Source organism: Artibeus jamaicensis, unplaced genomic scaffold, assembly GCF_021234435.1.
Source record: "Artibeus jamaicensis isolate MK-2021 breed Jamaican fruit bat unplaced genomic scaffold, CSHL_Jam_final contig_525, whole genome shotgun sequence".
In the NCBI taxonomy this organism is placed as follows: Eukaryota; Metazoa; Chordata; class Mammalia; order Chiroptera; family Phyllostomidae; genus Artibeus; species Artibeus jamaicensis.
Genome location: NW_026521874.1, coordinates 2,287,869 through 2,312,721, shown reverse-complemented (window position 1 = coordinate 2,312,721; position 24,853 = coordinate 2,287,869). Strand labels below are relative to the sequence as shown.

The 24,853-nt window shown below is 66.7% G+C and overlaps 1 protein-coding gene across 22 annotated transcripts in view; it reads right to left on the bottom strand.

Moving 5' to 3' along the window:
• NCOR2 (nuclear receptor corepressor 2) overlaps nt 1-24,853 on the bottom strand; it is a 155,532-nt gene that overhangs the window by 27,106 nt on the left and 103,573 nt on the right. For 18 of the 22 annotated variants that reach the window (XM_053669670.1, XM_053669669.1, XM_053669679.1 and 15 more), the window contains 4 exons: nt 16,810-16,952; nt 9,889-10,036; nt 7,114-7,164; nt 5,782-6,412 (listed from right to left, as the gene is read on the bottom strand). In XM_053669670.1, coding sequence (XP_053525645.1) covers nt 5,782-6,412; nt 7,114-7,164; nt 9,889-10,036; nt 16,810-16,952 — 973 coding nt within the window. The remainder of the gene's footprint in view (nt 1-5,781; nt 6,413-7,113; nt 7,165-9,888; nt 10,037-16,809; nt 16,953-24,853) is intronic. The other 4 variants (XM_053669678.1, XM_053669690.1, XM_053669686.1 and 1 more) reach the window with 1 other exon arrangement.

Here is a 24,853-nt window from a genome sequence, read left to right as displayed (position 1 = left end):
CCGGGAGGGCAAGACCTGGGGCGCCAGGCCGCCGGCCAGAGGAGCCCAGCCAGTCCCCTGGGGGTGGGCCGTGGGGAGGGCTCCTCCCTCCCTCCTCGGGGAGCCCCTCCGCCTCTAGCCGGAGGCCCCAGTGTGGGCCCAGCACCCCGAGTCACCCCAGAGCAAGGAAGGTCCCAGAGAAGCCCTGGCTCAGGGCCTGCACAACACACGGCCCTTCAGGAGCTGACAAAGCCAAAGAGTCAACTAGATCAAGGCTCGGTGAGTCCCAGGACTCGGGAAGGTGGCCCCCCTCAGAAGCCAAGGGGCCCGGGCGCCCGGGCAGGGCCTTGGGCAGGGAGCTGAGTGGGCCCTGCCTACTGGACACAGGAGCCGGGGCGCCCACCAGCTCAACGAGAATGCTCCGCCACCTGGACTCTCGCTCGAGCCCGTTCACAGAGAAGCCAAAGGCAGCGGGGCCACGGCCGGTCTCGCAGAAGCCGGTCAGTGTGTGAGCCGCCCACCTGCCAGCCCTGAGTGTGGGAGGCGCTGAGCTGCGCCCGTGGGTACCTGGCCCCCAAAGCGAGGCTGTCGGGCAGAGCTGCGCGCCGCACCCGCACAGGGCTGTGGCACCAGGCACAGCCTGCCCTGGAGGTGGCTCCCACGCTGCTCACGGGCGACACTGCCTTCAGGAAACCTGCAAGGGTTTCCCGGATGCCCAAGCACTGGGCCCAGTGCCCTGCTCCGGGCCCCACCTGGCTCCCGCCCTGCCCCCAGAGCCACCTGGTCCCAGCCCAGCTGGGCTCCCCTGGGTGAACGGCACATGCTGGGCACACCGCTGGCCTGGCTCTGGGCTTGGGGTGCACGGAGGAGACTCGGAATCCAGGGTTGGCCGGCAGGGCCCCAGAGCCAGCTGGACGGCCAAACAGCACAGATGGCGGGGGCTGGGGCCCAGCTGGCAAACGAAGTCCGGCTCCCCAAAGGCTGAGGGTCCCCTCGGCACAGCCCCGACTCAGTCTTGGGGCCAAGCCAATGCCACTCACAGAATGTAGGCCACCGCCACTGACTTCGAGGCAAGACCAGGGACAACCAGGACACACACTCACGCCACCCAGCTCCCAGCAACCAGGCCCCGCTGCCCGGCAGAGAGCAGATGGAGGGGGCAGGCACGTGACACTCGGCCTCGGCGTCCTCTTCCGTGGGGGGACCGCGGCCCGCCACCGGCCAGGCCCGAGGGCACCGGCCTCCGCCTGCATCTGCCGCGTGCTGGCTGAGTGCAGACACGGCTGCCCGCGGCAAGCAGGTGGGGCCGGGCGCAGGGCAAGGTCAGCCCGACTTTGCCACCCTCGGGGGCCTCCGCGGTCCTCCCCGCAGGCTCCCTGCCTCCCGCCCTCACCCCCCTGACCCTCGGGTCCTGCTCGCACTCCGAGGATCCCCCACCCCGAGGCCTCCCCTGCGGCTGCCGTCCCGCCCTGCCCCCCCTGACTTGGGCCCAGGTCCGCCTCACCTGCCTCCCTCAGGCCGGCACCGCAGCCGCACCCGGGCACAGACACGACCCCCCATCCAGGTGACCCCCAGCCGCCCCTCCCCTCGAGTTTCCTTCTCACTCTCCACTCAGAACACCTCGCACTGGTGACATCCGCACAGCGGCCACCCTGGGGACCCGTCTGGCGGTCCCTCCAGGAGCCAGTCCCAGAACTGCCGCCGCCTGAGCCCGCAGTTCCCCTGTGCGGTGGACGCCCAGACAACTGGGAGCTCACGTCCACAGACGCCAGGTCACAGACGATGACAACAGCGGCTCCGTGCCCGACGGCCACTACATCGGGGCGAATGACCCGCACGCCTGGAGGAGTGGAGGCACAGAATGTGGCCCAGCCGCCCAGGGGAATATTACTCGGCCCTGAACAGGAACAAGGCTCTGGCACCTGCCACAGCGTGGGCCAGCCTTCGAACCGTGACGCTGAGTGGGAGATGCCCAACACAAAGGTCACGTGTGTGACACCGTTTAGAAACAGCGTCCAGGACAGGCAGGTCCACAGAGACAGACCATTTAGTGGTTGTCGGGGGTGGGGGTAAGGGTTGAGTCTTGGGTTTTGATTCTGGGGGGGGGTGATGGGTAATGAAAACGCGGTTATTAAGTAGCGGTGACGGTTTCACAACCGTGGATGCTGCTAAAAGCCCGTGAACCGCTCTCGACTGGCTGAACTCTACGTGGTGCGCGGACTGCGCCCCCATGAAGCCGCTACAGACGGAAGTGAAGAAGGTAAGAAGGGTCCTTAAGCGCACACCAGGCCCCGCACAGGAGGCCCGACACCAAGGGGTTGTTAGACCCACTGGTGGTGTTTCTAAGAACAACGAGTAACAACGTTACATCACTATTTGTTCTGTGAAACGTTAGTTAAAATGTAAACTTCTGTACCTGTGTAAATGTAACTTTGCAGAGATACGAAGTGAGTTTTTACAATGCACAGCAAAGTGTCTGTGTCCCCAGCTCTCAATGAACCCGGGGCTTCCGCTCGGCCGGCCGTGGTCTCCCCAGGGCTCCACACCCAGGCAGGGGCAGCTGGGAGGGGAGAGTGCACCCTCAGGGGGACACACTGGGGGGCCAGCCCCCGGCACCAGACAGGAGCTCCATGGGGGACCCCGAGGGTCCTGAGCCCAAGGGAGCGGGAAGACGCCTGGCCCTCGGGGGCCCATCTCCTCTTGTCCAGCGGCCACGGGGTAGGGGCCCTGTCGAGGGGCCCTCCTCCTGGGTTCAGTCCCCCCTCCCACCCTTGCCTTTGTTTCCTTGGAAGGCAGTGGCTTTTATTTTCCTCTCTGGAGGCCGGGCAGGAAAGGAGCTTGGTGAGCCTGACACGGCACAGGCGGCCTGGGAGGGGCAGAAGGGGGCCCCATTCAACCCCGTAGTTCAGGGCACAGGCTTTGGGTCCAAATCCTGCCTCCGGCCATTTGACTTCATCAAATGAAGTGCCTCAGTTTCCTCATCTGTAAAGGGGTGTGAGGACTGGCGCTCCCTCTGTGCACTGCTCTGTGGGTGACCTGAGGGGACGCAGGCGCCCAGAGCCGCTCCCGGGTCTGAAGGGGTCAGGCCATCTTCCTGTCGCTGTGGCCTCACCTCCCACCCTAGAAGGCCAGGGCTGGGGGGGGAGGCGTGGGACCAGTGCACGCGCCCCTCTCTGCAGCCCCTGTCAGCGTCCCCACCGTCACTGGGCTGCAACATGCCACTAAGCTGGGCACAGAGCACAGTGAAGGCTGGTCTGTGAATAGTGGCCATACAGATGGGGTCGAGTCGTTCCCCTGTGACCCTAGGGTAGAACCCCCACTCCTCAGCCCAACCCACGGGGCCCTGCCCACCTCGTGGCCACCTCTCCTGCCCTCCCACCCCACACCACTCCGCTGCCTGCCACTGGCCTCCTCACTGTCCCCGGAACATAAGCGCATGTGGCCACAGGCCCTTTGCACGGCAGCTCCCTCTGCTTCCCCTGCCATGCCTCACTCTGCAAGCTCTGCTGGTCCTTCGGTGTCACCTCCTGACCGCCCCGCCCACTCCCGTCTGTCCCCGATCCCAGGATCTTTCCACCAGCCACTTGTCACGTGAGCGGTCACTTTCCTCCATTCCCACTACAGTCTTAGGCCACACACTGCCACTGGAACGTACGCTCCCCAGACTTGGGGCCTCGTCCGCCCTGTTCCCAGCACCCCGCAGGCTCAGCCTGGTGCCTGGCGCACACACCGGGACCCGACTTATCATTCACGGAATAAAGAAACCAAAGAGAAAATGCTGTTACAACTCTCTCAAACTTCCAGGGGCTCAGCTGAAGAAGCCACACCCTGGGCCCCCCCTCGCATGACCTCTGCAGGTTCCACAGGAGGGCAGCGAGGTTGCCATGGAGCCCCTCCTGCAGGCCTGGCCCCAGGCTGGCAGGTTACGGGGGCGAGCACGCCGTCACCCTCACAGTCACCGGAGTGGGGACACCACCCCCACCTTCCAGGTAGAAGGCTGAGTGCCAGGGGAAGGGACTTTCTGAAGGCCCAGCCCGCCCAGGAAGCAGCCGGCACCTTCTCTGGGAAATGGAACCGGGAAGGGCGGGCGAGCTCAGGGCTTGCCATCAAAGCCGCCGTTTTTGGCTGTGGGCCAAGAAAACTCCCTGGCGCAGCTGCCTGGCAGCGACCGCGAGGCCCGCAGGATGCGGCTTTCTCTCCCCAAGTCGCCTGGCTGGGGCCAAGACCAGCAGCGCCTTGCGTCCACCCAGAGATGCCCAGTTCACTGCCCTGGCTGCCAGGCAGGGGGAAGGGCGGTGGGCAGGTGGCCAGGCCCCGGGGCCCGCCAGGGGCCCCACACTCCCCACCAGCCCTTCGGGGAGGCCCTGACTGCCAGGGCCCGCTCTGATGCACCTCTCGGCCGGGCAGGGTGGCAGGCTGCCAGCCGGGGAGAGGTCACGGCAGGCTGGCCTGGGTCCAGCCTCACCCTGAGGGCGGGGGACTGGCCTGGGTCACACAGGGCGTGACAAACCAGGTGTCCTGACTCTCCGCCCGGGACTCTTGCTCCCAGGGGATTGAATGCTGGACGTTCAGGCAGGAAGGCTGGACGAAAGCCAGGCCCAGCTGGGGAGGAAAGGCCCGGTCCCTGGGGGGGGGGCTGAGGGAGGAGTGCGGAGAGGCCACAAGGTGCCCGTGGGCCTCAGGCCTGGCCCAGGGGGCCCAGGGGGGCCGACGGGACTCAGGCCGCCCCTCCCAGCTCTCCCGCCTGGGCCAGCCACATGCACCCACAACAGACTCTGGCGGACCACTCACTGGTGTGGCGGCCCCAGGAGCTGAGTGCAAACCGTGCCGAGAGCAGCCAGCAGGACGGGTGGGGAGCCGCCCACCCTGACCCCTTCACCAGGCACAAAGGGCGGGGCCTGGCCAGACCCTGGCTGAGGGCCCCCCCTGCAGACTGAGCGGCCGCAAGCCCTGAGCACTGTTTTCCGAGCTGCGCCTGTTGGGCAAGCAGCTCAGGAGCTCTGCCCCCTCAGGAACCTGCCAGCCAGGCCCTTGCTTATCTAGGCAAGGCCCCCTCCGGCCCTTGCTGTCTCTCCCGCCAGTGGCAGCCAGCAAGGACCCCAGGACCCAGGAAGCCAAGGCCGACATGGCTCACCTACTTGTGTGAAACAGAGACCCACAGAGCGCTGACCGCATTTGATTTTCCTACGGAATGTTCTAGAACTTGCCATTCTAACATGCCCCAAGGTGAATCCCGGGGCAGAGGAAACGGCTCCGAGTGAACGCGTCAGATCTGAAAGTCAGATTTTCCTCCCTCTCGCTCTGCCCGGGACTTTTCCGACAGACGTGAGGAGAGAAAGCAGGGCGCGCTGTTTTTAGTCAAAATAAAAGAGGCCTTCGGGCCTCCCTAGAAGACAACTCCAGCTGTCTGGGGGGGGGGGGGGGGGGGCAGAGAGGGTCTCCCGCCGCCGCCCTGGGCTGCCCGCCATCGGCCCCAACCCAGGCGGACAGGCTCCAGTGCCGGTTGGGGCCTCAGGATCCCCAAGCAGCTGTGCCGAAAGGGCTTAAACTCAGCTCTCCTGGGTCTCAGGGCGGCGGGGACAGACACCCCCGCCAGGAGCCAAGCAGAGGCCAGAGAGGGAGGAACCTGTCCCCAAGACTCCGCTCGGCTGCCACCCCCAGGGGTCCTTCCCCTCCCTCGCAGACCACACACCGAGGGCAGCAGCAGAAGGGCCTGTGCCGTCTTGGCGTACAGTTGGTGCCCAACAGGTGCTTGCAGAATGAAAAGGTCAAGGCTGCCTGCCCCCTGGCCAGTCCACTCACCTGTTCTTGTCGCCCCCCTCCGGCTCGTCCACCTCGTCGGCACTGCAGGTGGCGCTGGAGTCGCTGTCCTGGGGGGCACCCGAGCCCTTGGCCGCGGGGGCTTTGCCCGCGGGGCCTCCCCCGGCCCCCTTCTTCTCCACCGTGAGCGCCGCCTCAGGGGCGGGCTCAGCGCCGGCCTTTGCGGCCCCTCCGTCAGGGCCGTCCTCTGAGGCCTCCTCCTTGCACTCAGTCTTGATGGGCTCGGCGGGCGGCCCCTCCTCAGGCTCCTCCTTCTTGCTCACGTCCACTGCCAGCTCCTGGGCCACGGCAGGCTTCTGCTCCTCCCCCTCCTCCGCCGCCGCCGGGGCCGCCGCAATGGCCTCTTCCTCCTTCTCCTCCTTGAGGACCACCGGAAGGGGTGCCGCGGACGCTGGGGGTGCCAGTGGGGATGTGGGTGGGCCGGTGGCTTCGGGCACCGGGGCAGGCTCGGCGGGGGCCGGGGCATCCTCCGGAGGTGGGGTGGGCGGCTCCGGGGGCGGCGCGTCGGTGCCCGGGGCGGGCAGGGGCTTGGGCCCGTTCTGCCCGGTGTCCTTGGCAGCCTCCGTGCGGGGCGAGGGGACGCTCTCGGTGTCGGAGCTGTTGTTGACAGCAGCTGTGGGGGGAGAACAAAGAGGGGTGAGCGGTGTGGGGTGTGGGAGGGAGGAGGTGGACGCTGGCCCCTCCCCGAAGGCCCGTCCTGACTCAGGGCAGGAGCTCAGGATGCCGCGGCCCCGTCCCCGCACACCAAACAGCCCAGAGGTCTCTGTCCGGCGCCCTGGGGACTCTGCTGCCGCGGCACCGTTATTGGCGTCCTGACAGGACAGTGGAGTCGGGAACAGTGAGCTTGGAGGAGACTGAGGGAGGCAGCCATGCCGACTGCACCCGACCTGGCTCCCTTGGGGCCTGGAGCACAGCAGGTGCACAGGCGTGCAGACCGAGGGCCGGGGGGCCCTGGCCAGGCCATAGAAAACCACACCTGCCACTTCTTTGGGTTTCCATTTCCCCCCACTGTCTGTGACGTGGGGACATCAAAAAACCCACACTTGCTGGGGGAAAATCCAACCAGGTGAGAGTCACGGACAAAGACACCAGGGACATAGACAGGACAGCTGAGCCGAGCGCAACGCTCTGAAGAAGGGAGGCGAGGAACAGCATGGGGAACAGACCCTGAGCTGGGGAGGGTGGGCAGAGCCGGTGGCAACGCGGATGGTGGGCTCACAGGCAGAATCATGCTCACAGAAGTGGGGCCCCTTGCAGACGGCAGGTGACCTCGGGACGCCCCCCGACCCCCAGGCCCGACGGCCACATTCGTACCTGGGCCACTGCATTCCCCTCTGGGCACCTCGATCCCAGAGGCTTGTAAGGCTGGAAGGAAGTGAGAGAAGGGTTAGAAGCCAGGTGCCAGGAGCAGCAGGGAGGAAGGCAGGGAAGAGGCTGGTGTGGCCAGGGAGGCAGCAGCGCCAGGGACCCCCCTGCCGCGTGGGCTGCCCAGCTGCCCAGCCCCCGTCCTCGAACTAATGCACCGTCTCCCTCCAGACTCTGGACACCAGGAGCCCAGGGGACCGACAGGGCGAGGAGTGCATCCTGCCCAGTCCCGGTGGCCTTGGGCGGGTCACGAGCCTTCGCTGACTCCCGGCTCCCAGGACCTCATCCCTCAGATGTGGCGCCAGGCCTGCAGGGGCTCCTGGGCACTCACTGGACGAGGCCTCCTGGGCTCCCAATGGCCCCGGGCCCTCTCGCTCGGCGCCTCCCTCCCTTCAAGGCCGAGCCGGGAGGACCTCTGCTCCAGGCGCACGGCGCGCCCCACAGAGCTCAGAACGCACACGGCCCACGGGACCCTCAGTCCCCCCTCACGTGGTGACTCCCACCATCCTGTCTGCAGGTGAGGAAACTGAGGCCCAGAGAGTGAGGTCACTTGCCCACGGCCATGCTGCTCCACAGGGAGCCTGTGTCCCTGACCGCTGACCCCAGAGCGCCATTCCCTGCAGTGCATGTGACCGGACAAAGGACTCGGGGGCCAGGGCTGAAGTCTGCGGACAGGAGCCCGCACCTCCAGGGCCTCAGTCAGTTTTTCTGTAAAACGGGCAGTGTGTCCGTCAGTCCTCAGGCCCGAGCACCGGTGGCTGCGGGCTCAGGAGGCCGGGTCACCCCCAACACGGTTCCCCTTCAGTGGGTCCGGCCGGGGCCTGAGAGTCGGCACTTTGACCAGCGTGAATCCTGGCCCGCACACCGGCCGGCTCTGTAACTCGGTTCCCTCGCCTGCGAATGGGAGGCAGCAGTGCCCCGCTCCTGTCGGTGTCAAAGACGGTCTGCAGGCCGCTGCTCTCCTCTGACCTGGACCCTCACTGGAGACCCTGCGGGGCCATGCGGGGCCCTCCTGCCCTGAGCCACAAGGCCCCTGCTGCCTGCCCCCTGGAGGGGGTCTCTAGGGGCTGGCTGGAATTTCTGGAAGGTTCCATGGGGGTGGCCTCAGGCCCTCGTCCAGACCTACCGCCCCTCCCCAAACCTCATCTCAGAAGACAGGGACGCCCAGGTAGGGCTGGCTGGCTGCCTGGTGACTCCCAGTCTGCCACTCCCAGGACACCCCGCTGAGTGCTTCTGCAGCCCCTGGCCTCCATTCCCTCACCCGCAGGACGAGAATGCCACCCTGTTCTTCTGAGCTGCCACCCTGGGTTTGCTCGAGGCCACCAGCCAGTCACAGCAGCCTCAGCTCCAGCCCGACCAGCCCTGCTCCTGCCCCCGACACCTGATGGGAGGCGACCCTGAGTTTGAGCTCATGGACACTCGGCCCTCTTCCGGGCAGGTCCGCCTGGGCTCCCTGCACTTTGCCACCTGGCTGCGCCTGCCCACGCCCGGCCACTGAGGTCTCTGAAGAGGGGCTGGGCGTCTGCTCCCCCGGCCCACCCTTTGCCTGGGGTGGACTACAGGCACCAAGGCCGGCCATCAGACCCTCGCCGGGCCTCAGGCCAGCTTGGGCAGAGAGACCCTCAGGCCAGACTCAGATGCCACATCCCTCCCAGGCCTGAGACGGCAGGCCGGGCTCCGCCGCAGCCGGGAGGTAGGATTCGGGCTCCTGAGTGTGCGGGGGCTGGCGAAGCAGCATTTGCCACAGGCTTGGCTCACAGGCCGGGAGAGATGTGCGCCTGCCTTCGCCACGCGGCAGGGGCTTGGCAGCGTCAACGCAGGGTCAGGAGGAGAGCAGGTTCCACCGACCAAGAACAGAAGGGCCCAGCGGGGGCGGCTTGGGCCGGAAGATGACAGAGGAGAAGGTAGAGACGTCGAGCTGAGCCCGGGTTGGGGTCCCCAGGGGCCCCCTGCCACGGCGGAGGGTGCAGATCTGGGGGGGGTGCGGGGGGCAAAGGCAGGCTCGTTAGCGATCAGAGGCCTGCGTGGGGCAGCCTGGGGCAATTCCCTTGTCTACAGACACCACCGAGCAGTTAAAAGGGGGACAGTCTTGTGTGGTCAAAACCCTCCTTCTGAGACTGGGGCGGGCCCCCAGGGTGACCGGGAGGCAGAGCACATGTGGGACAGGCGTGGCCACACAGTGGGGGGCGCTGAACCACCTGAGCCTCAGTCCCCCTCACACAGGAAACAGGCGTGTGACGTGTCAGCAAACTGGGGCGCCCGGGAGCCCAGGAGAGGCTGTGACCGCACAACCCCCAGAGCACCCGCCGACCAGCAGGTCGGTTCTCCTTACGCTGGTCAGCCTGTACACAGTCCGGGTAAAAAACTGCTTAAAAATTTTTTTTGTGGGAAAACATGGCAGCAGAGGTGCCCTCGGCTGTCCTGGGCTGCATTTGCAGAGCCGGAGGGCGTGCAGGGCAGACCAGGGCTCAGCGACCTCGTTGGGACCGTCCTCACCTGCTTCGCCACCTTTACCTCCTTCACCATCCTCGCCACCATCTTCCTCCCCATCATCATCACCACCTTCATCATTATCACCAGCATCCTCATCACCTTGACCATCATCACCACCATCTTCACCGCCATCTGCGTCCCACCTGGCCCTCCCCCTGGCGGCAGCCAGGCCCCCCCGGGAAGGACCCAGACGTTTCTGGGAAGGGCCGCTTCCCGCCGGCCCACCCTCACCTTCGGCCTCCTCCGCCATTTCCTCCTCGTTCCCGCTGGCACCCGACGCCTCCATCTCCTCGTCCTCCACCACGGGCGGGAAGGCGGCCTCCTCGCTGGCAGCGGCCGGGGCTTTCTTCTTCTTCCTGCGTGCACTCCTCTCCTTCTCCTAGGGAAGGGGAGCGGCGGTCAGGGCTCGGGCCTGGGCTGCCAGCCCGGGGCTTCCCCGCGCTGAGGCCTCGCCACAGCTGTGAAGGACCGCGACCCGGCCGCACGGCTGTGGGGGTGTCCTGCCCCTCGCTCCCCACTGCCGCGGCCAAACATGCCAGGGGTTATTTTTACCCAGGGCTGCATCCTTCCATCGTGCCCCGGGGACACCTCGGGCGCAGCCGAGCCAGAACAGGTGGGCCAGGGCAGCCTTCCCCCAGAGGCCCGGCGGGCCCGCGGCCCCTCCGCCTGCCCTCGCCAAGCAGAGGATCGAGGGAGGCTGTTCCTTGCCCCTCTCATCTGACCCTGCTGAGCCGGCAGGGGAACAGGACACTCATCACCTCGCTCCATCCGTCTTTACAAGGCACCTACTATGTGCAGCCACCGCACCAGGGCAGAGGATGTGCGTGAACGAGGCTGACAAGTCCCTGACCCCAGCGGGCTGCCAGTCAGGACAGCCAGCAAGCAACACGCGTGTTAAAAGGACAACTCGTGGACGCACACGCGGCCGGAGAGATCAGACGGGCGGGACCAGGGCTTCCCCAAGGGGAGCTGCTGGGCTGGGCTCCGGGTGAGGACGGTGCAGGTGGAGGGCCGAGAGCACTCAGGCCCGGAGGCGGCAGGGGCCGGGTGTGTTCGAGCACATCACGGAGGCCCTGGCGGCCGAGCCTTTCACTTCCCTCTCCACGGCGCCCTGGTTGCCAGGAACCCAGCTGCTCACGCAGGGGGCCGTGAGCCCGCCACCCAGCTTGGGGCCTCACGCCACTCCCTGTGCACGGCTCCCTCTCTGTGCAGTGCTGGGCCGGGCGCTCCAGGAGAGCGGAGAAATGTCCATCATGGACATCTCCTCGGCTGCCATGCTGAGACAGGCAGAGGCTCAGAAGGTGTCTGTGACTGACCCGCTCGGGGACCACAGACCGGCGACGTCTCAGACTTGAACACACAGCACAGTGTGGGGGGCTGTGTGGAGGCAGAGTGTGCCGGGGGTCCCGAGGTGACCGGGGACACCCGGGGAGTGGACTGCACCCTCCGAGGGCGGGCACCCCGACACAGCCCGTGGGAGCCTTGCAGTCTCCGAGGAAGCAGACAGGAGCCGGACCACCCCAGACCGGCCGACAGCTCTCAGCCAGGCCCCTCGTCCCGCACTGGAGACTGTCCCCCAGAACGTGGCCACCCGAACCTCAGAACGTGACCTTATTTGGAAATCAGTTCTTAGCAGATGCAATTAGTTAGACCAGATGAGGTCAGACTAGATTAGGGAGGGCCCCAAATCCAACGAAGGGCGTTCTCGTGTGAGGGGAACTCTGAAGCACACGGGGGGAGGGGCCCACCTGCAAGCCAAGGACCCTCAAGGAAGCCAGCCCCTGCCAGACACTGAAGGGACAGGCAGGATGGCCCCTGGAACCTTCAGACGGCCCTGCCACACCTCAGTTTTGGACTTCTGGCTCCAGAACTGCGAGAGAATGAATTTCTGTGGTTTGAAGCCACCTGGCTGGTGATCCTTTGTTACAAGGAAGGAGAAACTAGCACCCCTCCCGAACGCCCGCCCCGCCAGGCCCCAGGAGAAAGCCAGCCCCAGCCACTCCACAGCACAGCCCGCTCTCGGGGCAAACGCCAGCAGGCGCTGCCCACCCCAGCCCCTCACCACAGCCTGGCGGGGAGCAGGCCTCAGCGGTCCCCAAGGCCCAGCCCCACCCCAGGGCAGAATCACTTCCGGTACTGCCTCCTCCCGAAGCAAACAGGGGTCCTCAGGGCGCAGCCGCTGGGCACACCGGGAGGAAAAGGGAAATGCCTGCTGGCCCGTTAGTCATGGCTTCCGTCACCAGTGACCAGCACTGGGCCAGAGGGCCGGAGCCCCGCCCCACCGGTGCCCATGGGTCGCTATGGGAACACTCAGCCCGGCCACCCACACACCCGCTCCCAGGGCTGCCCCAGCCCTGCCCCAAACCCAGCCTCCCTCTGCGGGCCCCCCACTGCAGCCCATGGAGGTGCCAGAAAACTGCGTGGCCGTGGCTCCTGCGGGCGCGGCTGAGGGTTCCCCCTTCTTCCCCAGTCTATTTTTAGCTGGCGGCCACTCACTCCAGTGCCCAGGAGTAGGGAAGGCAGAGACCGGCTGCCTAGGCAGCGGAAGACTCAGGAAGCTCAGAGCCGCCTGGGGAACGGGGTCTTGTGTGCCTGGCCAGGGGGCACGTCTGCCATCCTCTGTCGTGAAAGGTCTCTCCAGGAGAGTCCCCGGGTCAGGCAGGCCAAATGGGGCGAGCGTGAGGTCCATACCCAAACACCCACACCGGCGCCTGGGTCTGAGATGCCGGGATGTCCCAGGAGTCACACCAAACCCTACCCCTAGCAGCCCTGCACCTCAGAATTGGGAGGTGTGCACAGAGCAGGGGCCAGATGTTCCTACTGATAGCTACAGTTAATGTTTACTGAGCAGCTACTACGTGCCAGGCATTTCCCAGATGTTAACTCACTGGATCTGCACAGGCACCCAGCAAATCAGAGCATGCTGCTCCCTGCTTCACACCCCGCTGGGGTTCCCCCAAACCCCTGAAATAAGACCCCCAGTCCTACCTGTTCATACAGCCCCACATAATTTACATCTGGGCCCCGCCCACCTGCCCAGCCTGCCCAGCCACCGCTCGCCTCCTCGGTCGCTTGGCCCTGCTTGTGTGGACCTGTGCTCAATGCCCCAACCCCAGGGCCTCTGCCTGGCCCGCCCAGGCACTTGCTGACTCGCCTTCCCGCCTCTTCCGAGAGGCCTTCCCTGATCGCCGGTCAAAACCGGCTAGCCCGCCCTTGCCACCCGTCTATCACGCTGCACTACACCCCCTGGACCACCGTGCATGGTGATCTGTGTGTCCACGTGCTTCTCAAACTGGAACCGGCTGCTCCAGGCCTGCCCTGGCCACCCTCCAGGCTCAGGCCTGGCCCCCGGGCTCTGGGACAGCTGCGTCGGATGCGCCAACCTGAGCCGAGATGGCACCGGCTCGGAGAAGCTGAGGATGCTCGCCCAAGGCCACACAGCGCAAGGGTTGCGGAGCCACAAAAGCGGGTCAGGTTCAAGGCCTTCCCTGCCTGGATCCTCTCTCCCCCCACCCCCCCAAAGCAGGCCTGGGCGGCCTCAGATGGAAGAGACAATGGAGGAAAATAAGGCCGGGCTGAGCCCGGGCCCAGACAAACAGACGGAGAGACACGGAAGCTGAGCCGCGGGGCCCGGACTCGCACACAGATGGGAGAGCGGGGTAACCTTCGGCCAGGAAGAGGGGGAGGGGAGCCCCGAGAAGGCTCCGTTGCCAAGTGTTACATAACTCTGGGCAGCTCGGCCCGCCCGGTCCTGCTTCCTGCTGACGTCGCTGCGGCCACACTCAGCCGGGCCTGCTGCGAGGCACCAGGGGACGCCCGCTGACCCTCTGCTTCCCCCGCTCCTTCCTGCACCGGCGGAGGGCGACACGTCTTCCTGCGCCGCAGACGGGGCCTGGCCAGCAGCCAGAGGCGGCGGCCACGCATCGGGATCCGCGAGGACCCATCTTCCTCCTGGGGACAGCAGGGCGTGGCGGAGGGGCGGGAGGCGGAGGTCACCGAGTTCAGCAGCCTCCCACGCGTCCCGTGTACACGCTCCAGCGGGGGAGCTCGCCCCTGCTGCAGGGCCGGCCGCGGTCTGCAGGGACGGACCTGGGCTCAGCCCACCTTCCCGGGCCCGGTCCCTTGGACTGCTCGCTGGGCTTCCTCTGAAGCCCTCTGGGGACGTTTGCCCTTCAGGGTCGGCCGAGCGGGGGCAACCAACCCCACACTCCAAATGGCCCTTTGTTATCAATGAACCGGCAGCACAGTTCGCTGATGTGCCCGCCCCAGACCGTGGCCAGCCAGCCCCAACCTGGGGTCCAGCACAGCCGGCCTGCCGCTCGCCCAGCAGGACCGCCCTCTGCAGGTCGCTGGGAGCCCCCTCTGCTGACACAGGGCCGGGCCCGCAGGGGACACCAGGGCCTTCCACAGGCTGGATCCCAGCCCTGCTGTGGTCCTACCAGGCACCTATATGCCCTTCGGGCCTCGTCACCCACACCTGGGGGATGGGGGCAATGGAGGTGACTTCAGGGGCTGCGGCAGGGCCCATGCTGGCCTCCGGGTCCCCTCCTGTTCACACCTGCCTCCCAGCGCCAGGGCTGCCGCCCCCACCAGTTCTCTGGGTCGGGGACACAGAGGGAGGCCTTCTCTAGCAGCGTCAGCTCCGTCCCGCTCAGCCCCAGCGGGGCTGCCCCTCCGCTCATGATCCCCCGAGGGCCCCCGCAGTCCCGGAGACAGACACCCACCTAGCTCCCCTGCCCCGCAGGAAACCCCGCCCCGCTGTGGGCCCGGGGGCCCTGCCGCCGCTTCCCTGGCACACAGAGGGCACCGGCTAAGGCCTGCCGAGGGCGCAACCAGGCAAACGACAGGCTCTGAGGGCTGGCCAAGGCCCGGACATCTCCCTTTACGCAAGGGGGTCGTCTGCTCCGCACCGTGACTTTGGGAGGGTCCTAGGTGGCCTGTTTCACAGAGCAACCCGGCCCGGAGCCCCGAGGCTGGGCGCCCTGCCCCCAGCACTGTCCTGGGCTGCCCGTCTGAGCGAGCAGCTGAATCGGTCCATCGATCAGCCCCACCATTCAGCCAGCCCGGGAGCAGGGGGCCCACACAGCCACTGGCCACCGAGGGAGCTGTGACAGCCAGCCACCCAGCGGCACAGCCACGCCACCGCCGCTGGGGTCCTCACTCACGGGTGTTTCACACACCAGCCTTTCCCACCACAGTCATTTGAGGGGGGGCCTATGTTATCACCCCCATTTCAGATGGGGAGACTGAGGCATGAAGGTCAAGCCACTGACCCGAGGCCACAGAGCTGGGAAGTTGGGAGAGTGTAGATTTAAACCCGGGTCTCTGGGGCCCAGAGCCCCTGCTCTGGCTGGTCTTGCCCCCTGGGCTCTGCGGTGAAATGATGGCGATGCTGCTGCCGCTGCTACTGTAGCAGGGTGTGACCCGCCTCGGGCCGAGGCAGTCCCCACGGGGGCAGTCGGGCTGACAGAACACCCACCCCCAGGCTCTGAGCCCTGCACCGGCAGGGACTCACCCCGAGTCCTCCGGGTAAGGAAGGGCCTTTATGTCCCCACTTCACAGAGGAGGAAACTGAGGCTCAGCGGCATCAAACTGCTGCCCAAGGTCACACAGGTGCCCAGTCACCAAGCCAGGACTTGTCCTGGCTTGTCCCCCGCACCCCCCTGAGCTCCAGTGGCACTACCTTGCTGGGGTCTCTGGTTCTCTGACCCCCGCTCTCAGGTTCAGCGGGCCCCTGGGGGCACAGTGGAGCCGTACCCCAAGGAAACCTGGAAAGTGAGGCCGGGGGCCAGCAGGCGGCAAAGGGAGAGGGCAGCAATGCCGTCACCAGAGAGCCTGGACCAGAGGGAAGGAGCATGGCGCGGGGGAGGAGCGGGGAGGAGGACGGCGGTCGGAGGGAACAGGAAGACATCGCTTTGTGCCCGGGGCGATGCTCAGGGCCACCCGAGGGCGGGGTTGGCATGTGCGGAGGCTGGCCTGCTTGCCCGCCCCTGGGACCCTCCTGGCTGCCTGGGCTCCGCACCCTCTGACCTGGGGTTTCAGCAGGTTCAAGAGCAGGTGCTCGGTGTCCTCCTTCCCTGTGGAAACCAGAGCCCTGGCACCCGAGGACAAAGCAGAGCCGTTGGTGTGCACGGGAGTGTGGCCTGAGGCTCGAAGGGGACCGGGACGGACTCCAGGGGCCCCATCGGAGCAGCAAGCAGGCAGGGCGCAGGCATGACCTGACCAACGTGACGGGGGGTGGGCTGCCGGCGGGGGCTGGCTTTAGCACTGACCATAGGGGTATACCTGGTGTCCCCCCAGAACACTCCCGGGGACCCACAGGGGCTCCCTTAAATTCTGCACAGTGCTTAAGGAGAGTTCAATAGAGGGCGTCGGTCTCTGGCTTGCCCTGTGCTGTGCCACCTCAGCAGCCAGCTTGCCGTCTCTGGTCCTTGGCCGGCTACGTGGGGGAGCGATTCGGCACGGCCTCCCAGGATAGGCTGCGCCAACTCTAACCCCTGCAACAGGTGGCCCGACGGCGGTACGTTGTGGGTGCAGTCACATGCCCCCCCCCCATGCAGCCCCACCGAGCAGCTGCCTGTGAATCAGCTGAGCCTCAGTTTCCCCCATCCGAAATGGAGACAATCACGAAGTGTGACCAAGTCGGGGGGAGGGGAGACGGGGAGAGTGGGGAAAGAGCGAGAGAGAAAGCAGGGGCCCTCCCTTCCAGGAACAGCTGCGGAGGAAGCCGCCTCTCCAAGGAGACAGTTCACTGGCGGTGAGGGGCGCGCCCTCCCTGGCTGGGCCCCTGGGTGAGGGAGCCCAGAGGCCAGGGCTGGGCGGGCCGCCCCCCTGGCCCGTCCCCTGCTGCTCAGGGCAGTCCTGAGACCGTGAAGTCTAAGGGGGCGGGGGAGATGCGCACTTGGGGTTCATCTGCCTCTGGCGCTACATTCCAATGAGCTGACAGCCACAAATCCCGGGTGAGTCAGCGGCCTCAGGCCCCCAGAGGACTGGGAGAGGGGTGCTGGGGGCGGAGGCGGGCACGCCTACCCGTCCGTCCACTGCCCAGTGGGATGTTTATGGCCCGAATCCACCCTGCAGTGTCCCGTGGGTGCCGCCCCCAGGAGTCCCCGGGTCTGGCGGGACCCTGGGGGGGGGGCCGCGGGGACTCACCATCTTCAGCTTGTGCTGCTGCAGGATCTCATCCAGGTTCTGCCTCTTCTTGTAGTTGAAGTAGAAGTTCTTACACTGGGACACCGTCTTGGAGCCCACCATCCGGGCGATGGCCGACCAGTTCCGGCCGTGCTCCAGGAGACCTGGGGGCGGAGGACAGAAGGTGAGGGGCGGTGCCCACCGCCTGGGGGCACACAGAGCCCTGGGCAGAACGCAGCCCTAATGCCAGGCCCGGGCTCCCTGCAACAGTGGCAGGGGCACCAGAGAGAGCGAGGGTCGGGGCCTGGGCCACAGCTGCTGGCGACAGGCCTGGGCTGGAGGAGCGGGGAGGGCAGGGGTGCCTGTCCCAAGTACGCCCAGGCCCAGGCTGCAGTCACGCGCTCCGGGGGCCAAGTGCTGGTCGGGTCCAGGACGAAGACCCCGCCAGGCCACCCCCTCCCCTGCTGCCCCCTGCTGTGGTGACCCAGCGCTGACACGTCCTCACAGCTGCAGATGAGGCCTCGGGAGGCCGGGCCGTTTTCCGGCTGCACCGGGCCGGGAGAGGAAGGGACGGGTGAGCGGGGCGGGTGGACCGTGAAGCCCAGGTGGGGGTGAGCTGGGGACAGCAGCCTCTGCACCCAGACGAACTGGGGCACCCAGGACTCAAAAGCCCCCTGGACACGTGTAGGCCCACCCTGGACTCGGACCACACTGGGCTGGTCCAGGGGCTGGGAGTGGACTTGCCCCCAATCCACAGCCCCCCATCCCCATGAGTGCCTCAGAGCCTCGCAGCCTCCCGAGGTGGGGAGGAGCCTCCCCCCGCCCCCGAGATGGCAGACCCCACGGCAAAGCCGCAGTGGTCAGAGGCCGCTTCCTCTATCCCCACAAACAGCAGGTGGGAGCGGTGCCCCTCCCCCGCTGCTCTGATGCCTGTAAACCCGAGGCTCAGCAAAAACACAACCTCCCTCCCCGCCCCCCACCACAGCACCCCCCCCCCTCAGCCCCAGCTCCCTAGGCAGCACCCGGGAAGCCTGGCCCCCGGGGGCTCAGCCCCTCTGTCCAAGGAGCTCCAGCACACGGCCAGTGTCTGAACATCTGTGCCGCCTCTCAAGGGCCGGTCTGCCTGAGCAGAGCAGGTAGGGCCGGCCCCCTCCCCCGTGGACTGTGTGTGTGTGTGTGTGTGTGTACATGGCGAGAGGCCGCCTCCAGCCCTCCAGGGGCTCTGGGACAGGACCGGGGGCCCCCTGAGGGCAGCAGGCACGAAGCCTGAGTCATGTTGCTGGGAATGAACTTGGTGGCCTCTGAGCCCCAGGGCTAGGCTTGCAACAACTAACGAGAGAGTTCCCATAGCGAAGTTTGAGGCCCTTTTTCCTTGAATCAAAGCAAGCTGGGAGCAGGGGTGGCCAGGACGGAAATTCTGCAGGACGGCAAGAGCCGGAGCGGCCGGCTGCCTGTGCAGGGGCATGCCGTCCTCCTTCCGTCCCTCCCTCCGTCCATCCAGGCACAGGCCGGCGGCTCGCCACACACGCGGCTCGAACAGAAACGACGCGGCAGCAGCAGTAACCCCCCCAACGAGACATCGCCGCACAGCCAAGTGACCGGGAGTCTGCAAAGACTTGATTTCATCTCATCTTTGCTGCCCGGCCACGACTGGCCCCCCTTCCCCGGGACGGGGGAATCCAAGGCCCAGGGGTCTGGTGGGCCTGGGGACCCAGGGCTTCTGCCTGCCACCTCCAGACCCAGCGGGTGGGGGTGGTGCTGGGCAGGCGGGCCACCTGCTCTCCTGCAGAGGCCACGGGGCCACGTGGCCCCAGGGCTCCTCGGGGTTCCTCGGGGACAGCAGGAGGGGAAGGGAGGGCGTGGGATCAAGTGCAACTGGCCCCCGACCTTCCCCTCCACCCGAGCCAGCAGCAGCTGCCACCTCCACAGAACCCGGCGGAGGACGACGGGGACACGCGTTTATTTATATTTCCCCAGCCCGGGCCAAGAGAGCCCAGGCAGACACGTCGGGCCGGAACCCTGGGCGGGAGTGGGTGGGTCTCCCATCTGGGCCTCCTGGGGGTGGGCAGGGTGGGGCAGGCGAGCACCCAGAGGGGGGCCGGGCCCTGGGGAGGCTGACAGTTCTGACCCGGGCAAATGAATAAGGAGTCTGGCTGGGGGTGGGGGCAGGGCCGCCGGGCCCTTTCTGACAGGGAGACACTGCTGAGAGCCCCGCACAGAGCTGTGCAGCGGCCCGGCCCAGACACCTCGAGGGGTCGGGGCCACCCCCCTGCTCTCGGGCCTCAGTTTCCGCAACTGCGGTACGAAGGGCCTGGGTGTGGGTGGCCAGCACAGGCTGTCTGCTGGCCTCTGTCCTTCGAACCCGGACTCAGGGTGCGAGGCGCAGGGAGAGGCGGGTCAGACCCCACCATGCCAGGGACCCTCCCTGAACCAGGCCCCGCAGAAGCACCCCCCACCGTCCACCTGGAGGAGACACCCCAAGCACACGCCAAACAAGACCCCAAGGCCCCCTGCAGACCCCAGTCCTGCCCTCTTTCCCGGGGGGCCCAGGCTGACAGCCACAAAGGGGGGGCTCCTAGGAAGAGGGTGGAGGTGGGCTCCCGTGGGCATGGAACTCCTGAGTCCCCAACCCTGGGCTGCCACAGCCGGTCCCTGTGCCCGTGGCCCAAAGCCCCCCGCCCCCCACCCCCAGTGCCACTCACTCACATCCTCTCATCTGCGTCTCCCCCTCGGCCAAGTTTTCCGGAAACATACGGCTCGGAGGGTGCTCCAGGGAGAGGAGCTGGGAGCAGCGGGCCGGGAGGCGGGAGGCTGGGCGGCCGCGGTGCCGGCTCTGGCGTCTGCTGGCAGCTCGGCTCAGCCTCACATCCTTCTCCTCCAACAGCGCCAGCAAGGAGGGAGGGGGAGGGAGGGGGAGGAGGGAGGCAGGAGGGAGGAGGGAGGGGGGAGGGAGGGGGAGGGGAAAGGGATGGGGAGGGGAGGGAGGGAGGAGGGACCAAGGGTGGGCGCTGAAGGGTGGGGAAGCAGGTCCTCGCCGCCCCCCTGGCCCACAGCTCCAGCACTGCCCACCCCTGACCGGGTCCCCCCTGCCCCCCCACAGCTGCGGGCAAGTGAGGTGCCCTTTGCCGGTGGGGCAGCCTGCCAGCGGGAAGCGGTCAGTGGTGTGCGTGGTGGCCCATGCCAGGCGTCACCAGGGCTCAATGTCCGTGGCCCCTCTGGGCACCCAGGCGCCCCGTGCGGGAGCTCAGCAAGGGGTCCTGGCCTGGAGCCCCTGCGGCTCAAAGTCCAAAGACCCGAGCCCGCGGGGTCCTCGGCGCCCGGCGGAGCACCTGGGCTCCGAGGACCTTCCTGCTGCCTGACCCAGCGAGCCGCCTCGGGGCTGAATGTGACCTCCAGACAGGCTCACAGGAGCGGCGGGAGGGCGGGCGGGGGAGCGTGGCAGGAGCCCAGGTTCAGAGGGGGCGGGCCAACTTGGCACCGGCTCCCCCTCCCTCTTCCCATCCGCGGCCGTGCGGCGCGTCAGCAGCAGTACAGCAGATGAGGGCTCAGAAAAACAGAGCCTCCCCCCCCACAGGCAGACGGAGCAAACAGCTTCTTCCGCTGCTGCCACTGCTGCCGCCGCCGTGACCCACCTGCGGTCTGCGCTCCCCCCCCCCAAGCCAGGCCCGCCCCCACCATAGGGGCCTCGGGGGTCTGGGAGGGTGGAAGGGGGCTGGGCTGGCCCCGCAACCGCGGGATGGTTTAGGTTCGGGGGAGTCCCCCCAGAGCTCACTGCTGCTCTCTGGACACGGCGCCCCTTTCCTGCCTGCTCGAGACGCCCCCGGGGAACCACGCCAACCTGCTCCCCATACGGACCCTGCCAGATGCCCCAGCCGCTCCCGGGAGGTTGAAAGTTAACTGAGTTGAACTTTGGAGCCAGATTCAGGTCATGACCGATTTTTCCAGCTCTAAGGTCACTGACCTACTGGTCCCTTCAGCCCTCAGCCTCTTCCGTCATGCCCAGAGGAGCCCCAAAACAATAGACTGCAGGACCCCGCAGAACTCTGGCCCCAGCCCAGCCCCCCGCCCTCCCCCGAGGGGACCCTGACAGGGGTGAGGGGAGCAGATCCCAACCGAGTCGGGTCTAGGACTTCCCTCGCCACGGGAGCTTGATTGGCTTTCCCGGACGCCATCCCAGCTACATCACTCCTCCGATCAAACCCTCCCACGAGGACCCAGAGCTCTCAGACCAAATCCCACGGCCCCCGCCCACCTGCTTCCTGCCCCACTCCCGGTGCACTCACTCCACCCCCGGGGCCTCCATGCCCAGCCCGGGCCTGCAGGGCTGTTCCACGGACCCACCTGCTGTCCTTCCAGCTCTGGGCTCCAGTAACACACCCTCAGAGCAGCCTGCCTGCCTCGACCACCCCCCGTTCAGGTACCCTCCCAGCCCCAGGGTTTTATCGTCACTGCCAGGCTGGCAGGGGGTGCTTGACCGGCGAACCAGCTCGCCACGCCAGGCCTTGAGGCCTGCAGCCCCCTGACCATTGCACAGGTGTCCCACTACCTTACTCTCTGGGGCCTCCTGAGAAGCAGCTGCCCTGAGAGGAGGGGATGGAGGGCTCATTCCTGGGGGGCGCCCTGGACACCGAGAAGAGGCAGGAGAGAGTACCTCACCGCCTGCCCTGCTCAGGGACACACCCACACACACTCGGCTCTGGTGCCCAGAAAGCAGATTCTGCCAACGTCCGCTGTGGTCTGGAATCCCCAACCCCACTTCTAATTTCTAAGGAAGGGGTTTCGTTCCGAAGAGTCGGGGACAGGAACTAGGAAGTGAAATTGACCAAGACAGGAAGTCAAGCCAGGAGGTCTGAGTCACAGGCCTTGAGCTTGGAATGAGGTTGAGTGAGCAGAGGGTGGCTGCTGAGGTAGTGGCCAGAGGAGCAGCCCTCTCGGCCTGGCTGATGGCCACTCTGGCCACCCTTGGAAGGAGCTAGGCACCGGTGCCACCAAGGACCTGTGACATACCTTTCTCACAGGCACAGTGACTCAGCCCCCAGAGGCCAGTGTTGCTGCCGGATGCCTGCCCTGGGTCCCCCCCAAGCTGCTACCCTCTCCTCTGGGAACCTGCACTGACAGCCAACCCCACCCCGCTTCCCAAGTTCAGACAAACTAGGCTGGGCATCTGCCTGGCACCTGGGGGCCCCACGCCGCCATCCACCCATGGCCTGGGAACGTCACGGCTGTTCTCTCTGGGAGCCAGCGAGCCCCCCTCCGTGGAACGTGCCCACTCCCCGCCGGCCACCCTTCCCAGCCCTGGAGCTGTCTCCCCGCCCACCCATGGAGCACAAGGGGGCCCATCCACACGCCTCCTGCCAACGGCCACTCTCCAAAAGAAACTCCAGTTTGGGAAACAGAATTTTCTGCCCAGGACACTACGAAAGGAGGGGGGCAGGGATCCAGCTTAGTCCGACTCACGTCACTTCCTTGTTTCGGACACCGCAGGCCCTGGGACACCGCAGGCCCTGGGAAAGTGCCTTCACGGGCCACAGCTCCCGCCGCGTCCACCAGGCCTGACGCCCCCTCGGGTTCTGCCTGGACAACTTCGCACCTGAACTTCACTGACCTTTTGCTTTCCACTATTCATTTCGAAACCATCCGTGACGCCTACTTTAACCTCGGCGGCAGCGAGTAAGTGTGCAAATCACAGCCCTGCACACAATAAAATACACTCGCACAGGCTCGGAACACCCCTGCGCAGGGCCTGACCCGCCCCAGGGCGGGGACACAGCCCTGCGGAGCTCGGCTGCCGGCCTGTTTTCCCATCTGCAAAGCAGGGGTCTCGCAGGTGTGGCAGTGTGCGTGGGACGCCCGCCTTGAGGGCCCCCTGGAAGACTGGGACGACCCCCTTGGGGATGCGTGCAGAGTGCCCAGCTGGCGAGCCCCTGCAACCTGGTGACAGACCCCTGCGACCCCGCTCAACTGCTGTACCGCCTCCCCCCAAGAAAGCGGGAGCCCGAACACAGACATGTGGGCTGCCCACCGGGGGTTAAGGGGGGGGCTGGCGTGCACCTGGCGGTCCCCCTGACTTCCTCTGCTGCAGAAGCCCATCACCCGCTCTGACGCCCCCACCGGGCCACGCCGGCCACCAGTGTTGATCGAGAACCATGGCAACACTGCCCAGCATGAGCCCCAGGGGTCTGTGTCCCTGCCGTGGGGGCTCTTCTTCATTCATGACAATCGATGGCCCCATCCCTGGCTTCACCCTCACTCCCAGGGAAAGGGGGCGTATCCTCAGGGAGAAGGCTGGAGTTACTGGGGGACAGGGGTGGGGTCGGCCAGGGCCCCGGCCAGAGCGACGCGGCTTTCCTGGGGCCACCAGGGCCTGGCAGCATGGAGCTGGACCGGCATTTGTGCCTGGTCTGCAATGGTGGGAACTGGGGGCTTCCCCACCCCTCCGCAGCTGGCGCCCCACTGGCCAGAGAAAGGGTGGCCAGGATGGGGAGGAGCTGCCCGCACGGCTGGGTCAAGACTCCGAGCCAGGCCAGGCTGACCTTTCCCAGGGGAAGTGGGGCCGCCCATCCCGACCCAGAGCTGGGCCTGCCCCTCCTGCCCAGGGTGGCGCTGGGCCCAAGGGCAGACAGCCAGCTCCCTGGGGCTGCCCGGTTCCTGGGGAGACGGCTTCCTGCACATGCGCCATCCCCACTCGGTGAGAGTCCCAGGGCAGGCGGCCCCGACTCCACACGAGCCACAGGGGACGGTGCCCACCCCCTCCCCACCTTGAGCTCAGCACCACAGCCCACTCCACCCGACCGTGGGGAGGCCAGGGTCCCTGTGGCTGCTTGATCCCTTGCGCGGCCCTCCTCCCCTCGGGGTTTCAGTAGCTTCTCCTCTGACCCCCCACCGCTCACTCTGCCGCAGGAAGACCACTGCCGTGTGTGCTGCCCCCTCCTCGCCGCCCCCCTCGCAGTAGCCTGGCCCCTGGACTGACCCACCCCGTCCTCCACCGGCCCCATTCCCACTCTGGTTTGAATCCTGGCACCACCACATAAAAGCTGTGTGACCTGTGGCAGCTCACACACCCTCTCTGCGTCCCAGTTTCCTCAACCGGAACAAAGGAACGAGAACAGCATCTGCTTCGTGGGGTTGGTGGGGCCGAAGGGACCGCTCACACGTACAACTTGTAGCAGTTCCAGCTCCCAGAACTGCTGAGATGTCCCAGGGGGGATACTTGGCGATCTTGTTTCCCCCGCTCCCCATCTCGACCCCATGCCCCTCCGTGGGGGGCCCTCCCGGCCGGGTGGAAGCCCCAGCACCCTGGAACCCTCTTCACCTCATTTTGCACTTGCTTCACGGGCTGCTCCCCGCCCACCCACTTGTCCTGCGTGCAGATGAGGGGCCACAGTCTCAAGAGGCACGGCCACCCACTCAGGGTCACACAGCCGGGTCAGAGCCGGGACTCGAACCCAGGAAGAAAAGGCCCCAGAGTCCTTGTGCTGCAGTGCAGTCCTGCCACTTCTAAGCACCTACTGTATACACCAAGGGCCACACACACCACTCACACACCCTCAGGACGCGCCCAGGAGGCGGCACCTCAGCTGCGTTTTGGAGACGAGGGGGATGAGGAGGAGGCCAGACGGGGCGGGGGCCTGGCTGTCACCACAAAGGGAGCTCGGTCCATCTAAGACGTCACCGCCCTCAGCGCCCCTGTTTCCTTTCAGCAGAGCCCCATCCGGGTGGCTCTGCTGGGGCTGGATAGTGCCCCCCGACCCCCAACACCCGTGAAAGTGACCTGGTCTGGAAAAAGGGACCCACAGGGATGGAGGCCGGGCCTTCAGAGAAGAGGCCAAGTGGCCAGAGACAGGGAAGGCGGCTCCTCCCCCGAAGCGGACCCAGGACGTCGACTTCCGGCCTCCAGGGCCCCCGATTCCCACCGTGCGGGTGAGAAAATGAGGGACTGCAAGGCCGGCCAAGCTGTCGGAGGTCCCAGACCTGAAAGGCCCAGAGGCCGAGGCCTACGTTCCTTCCCTCTGGGGATGGGGACCTGGGGCGGTGCGGCCTTCAAGGCCGGGCTGGGGGTCGTCCG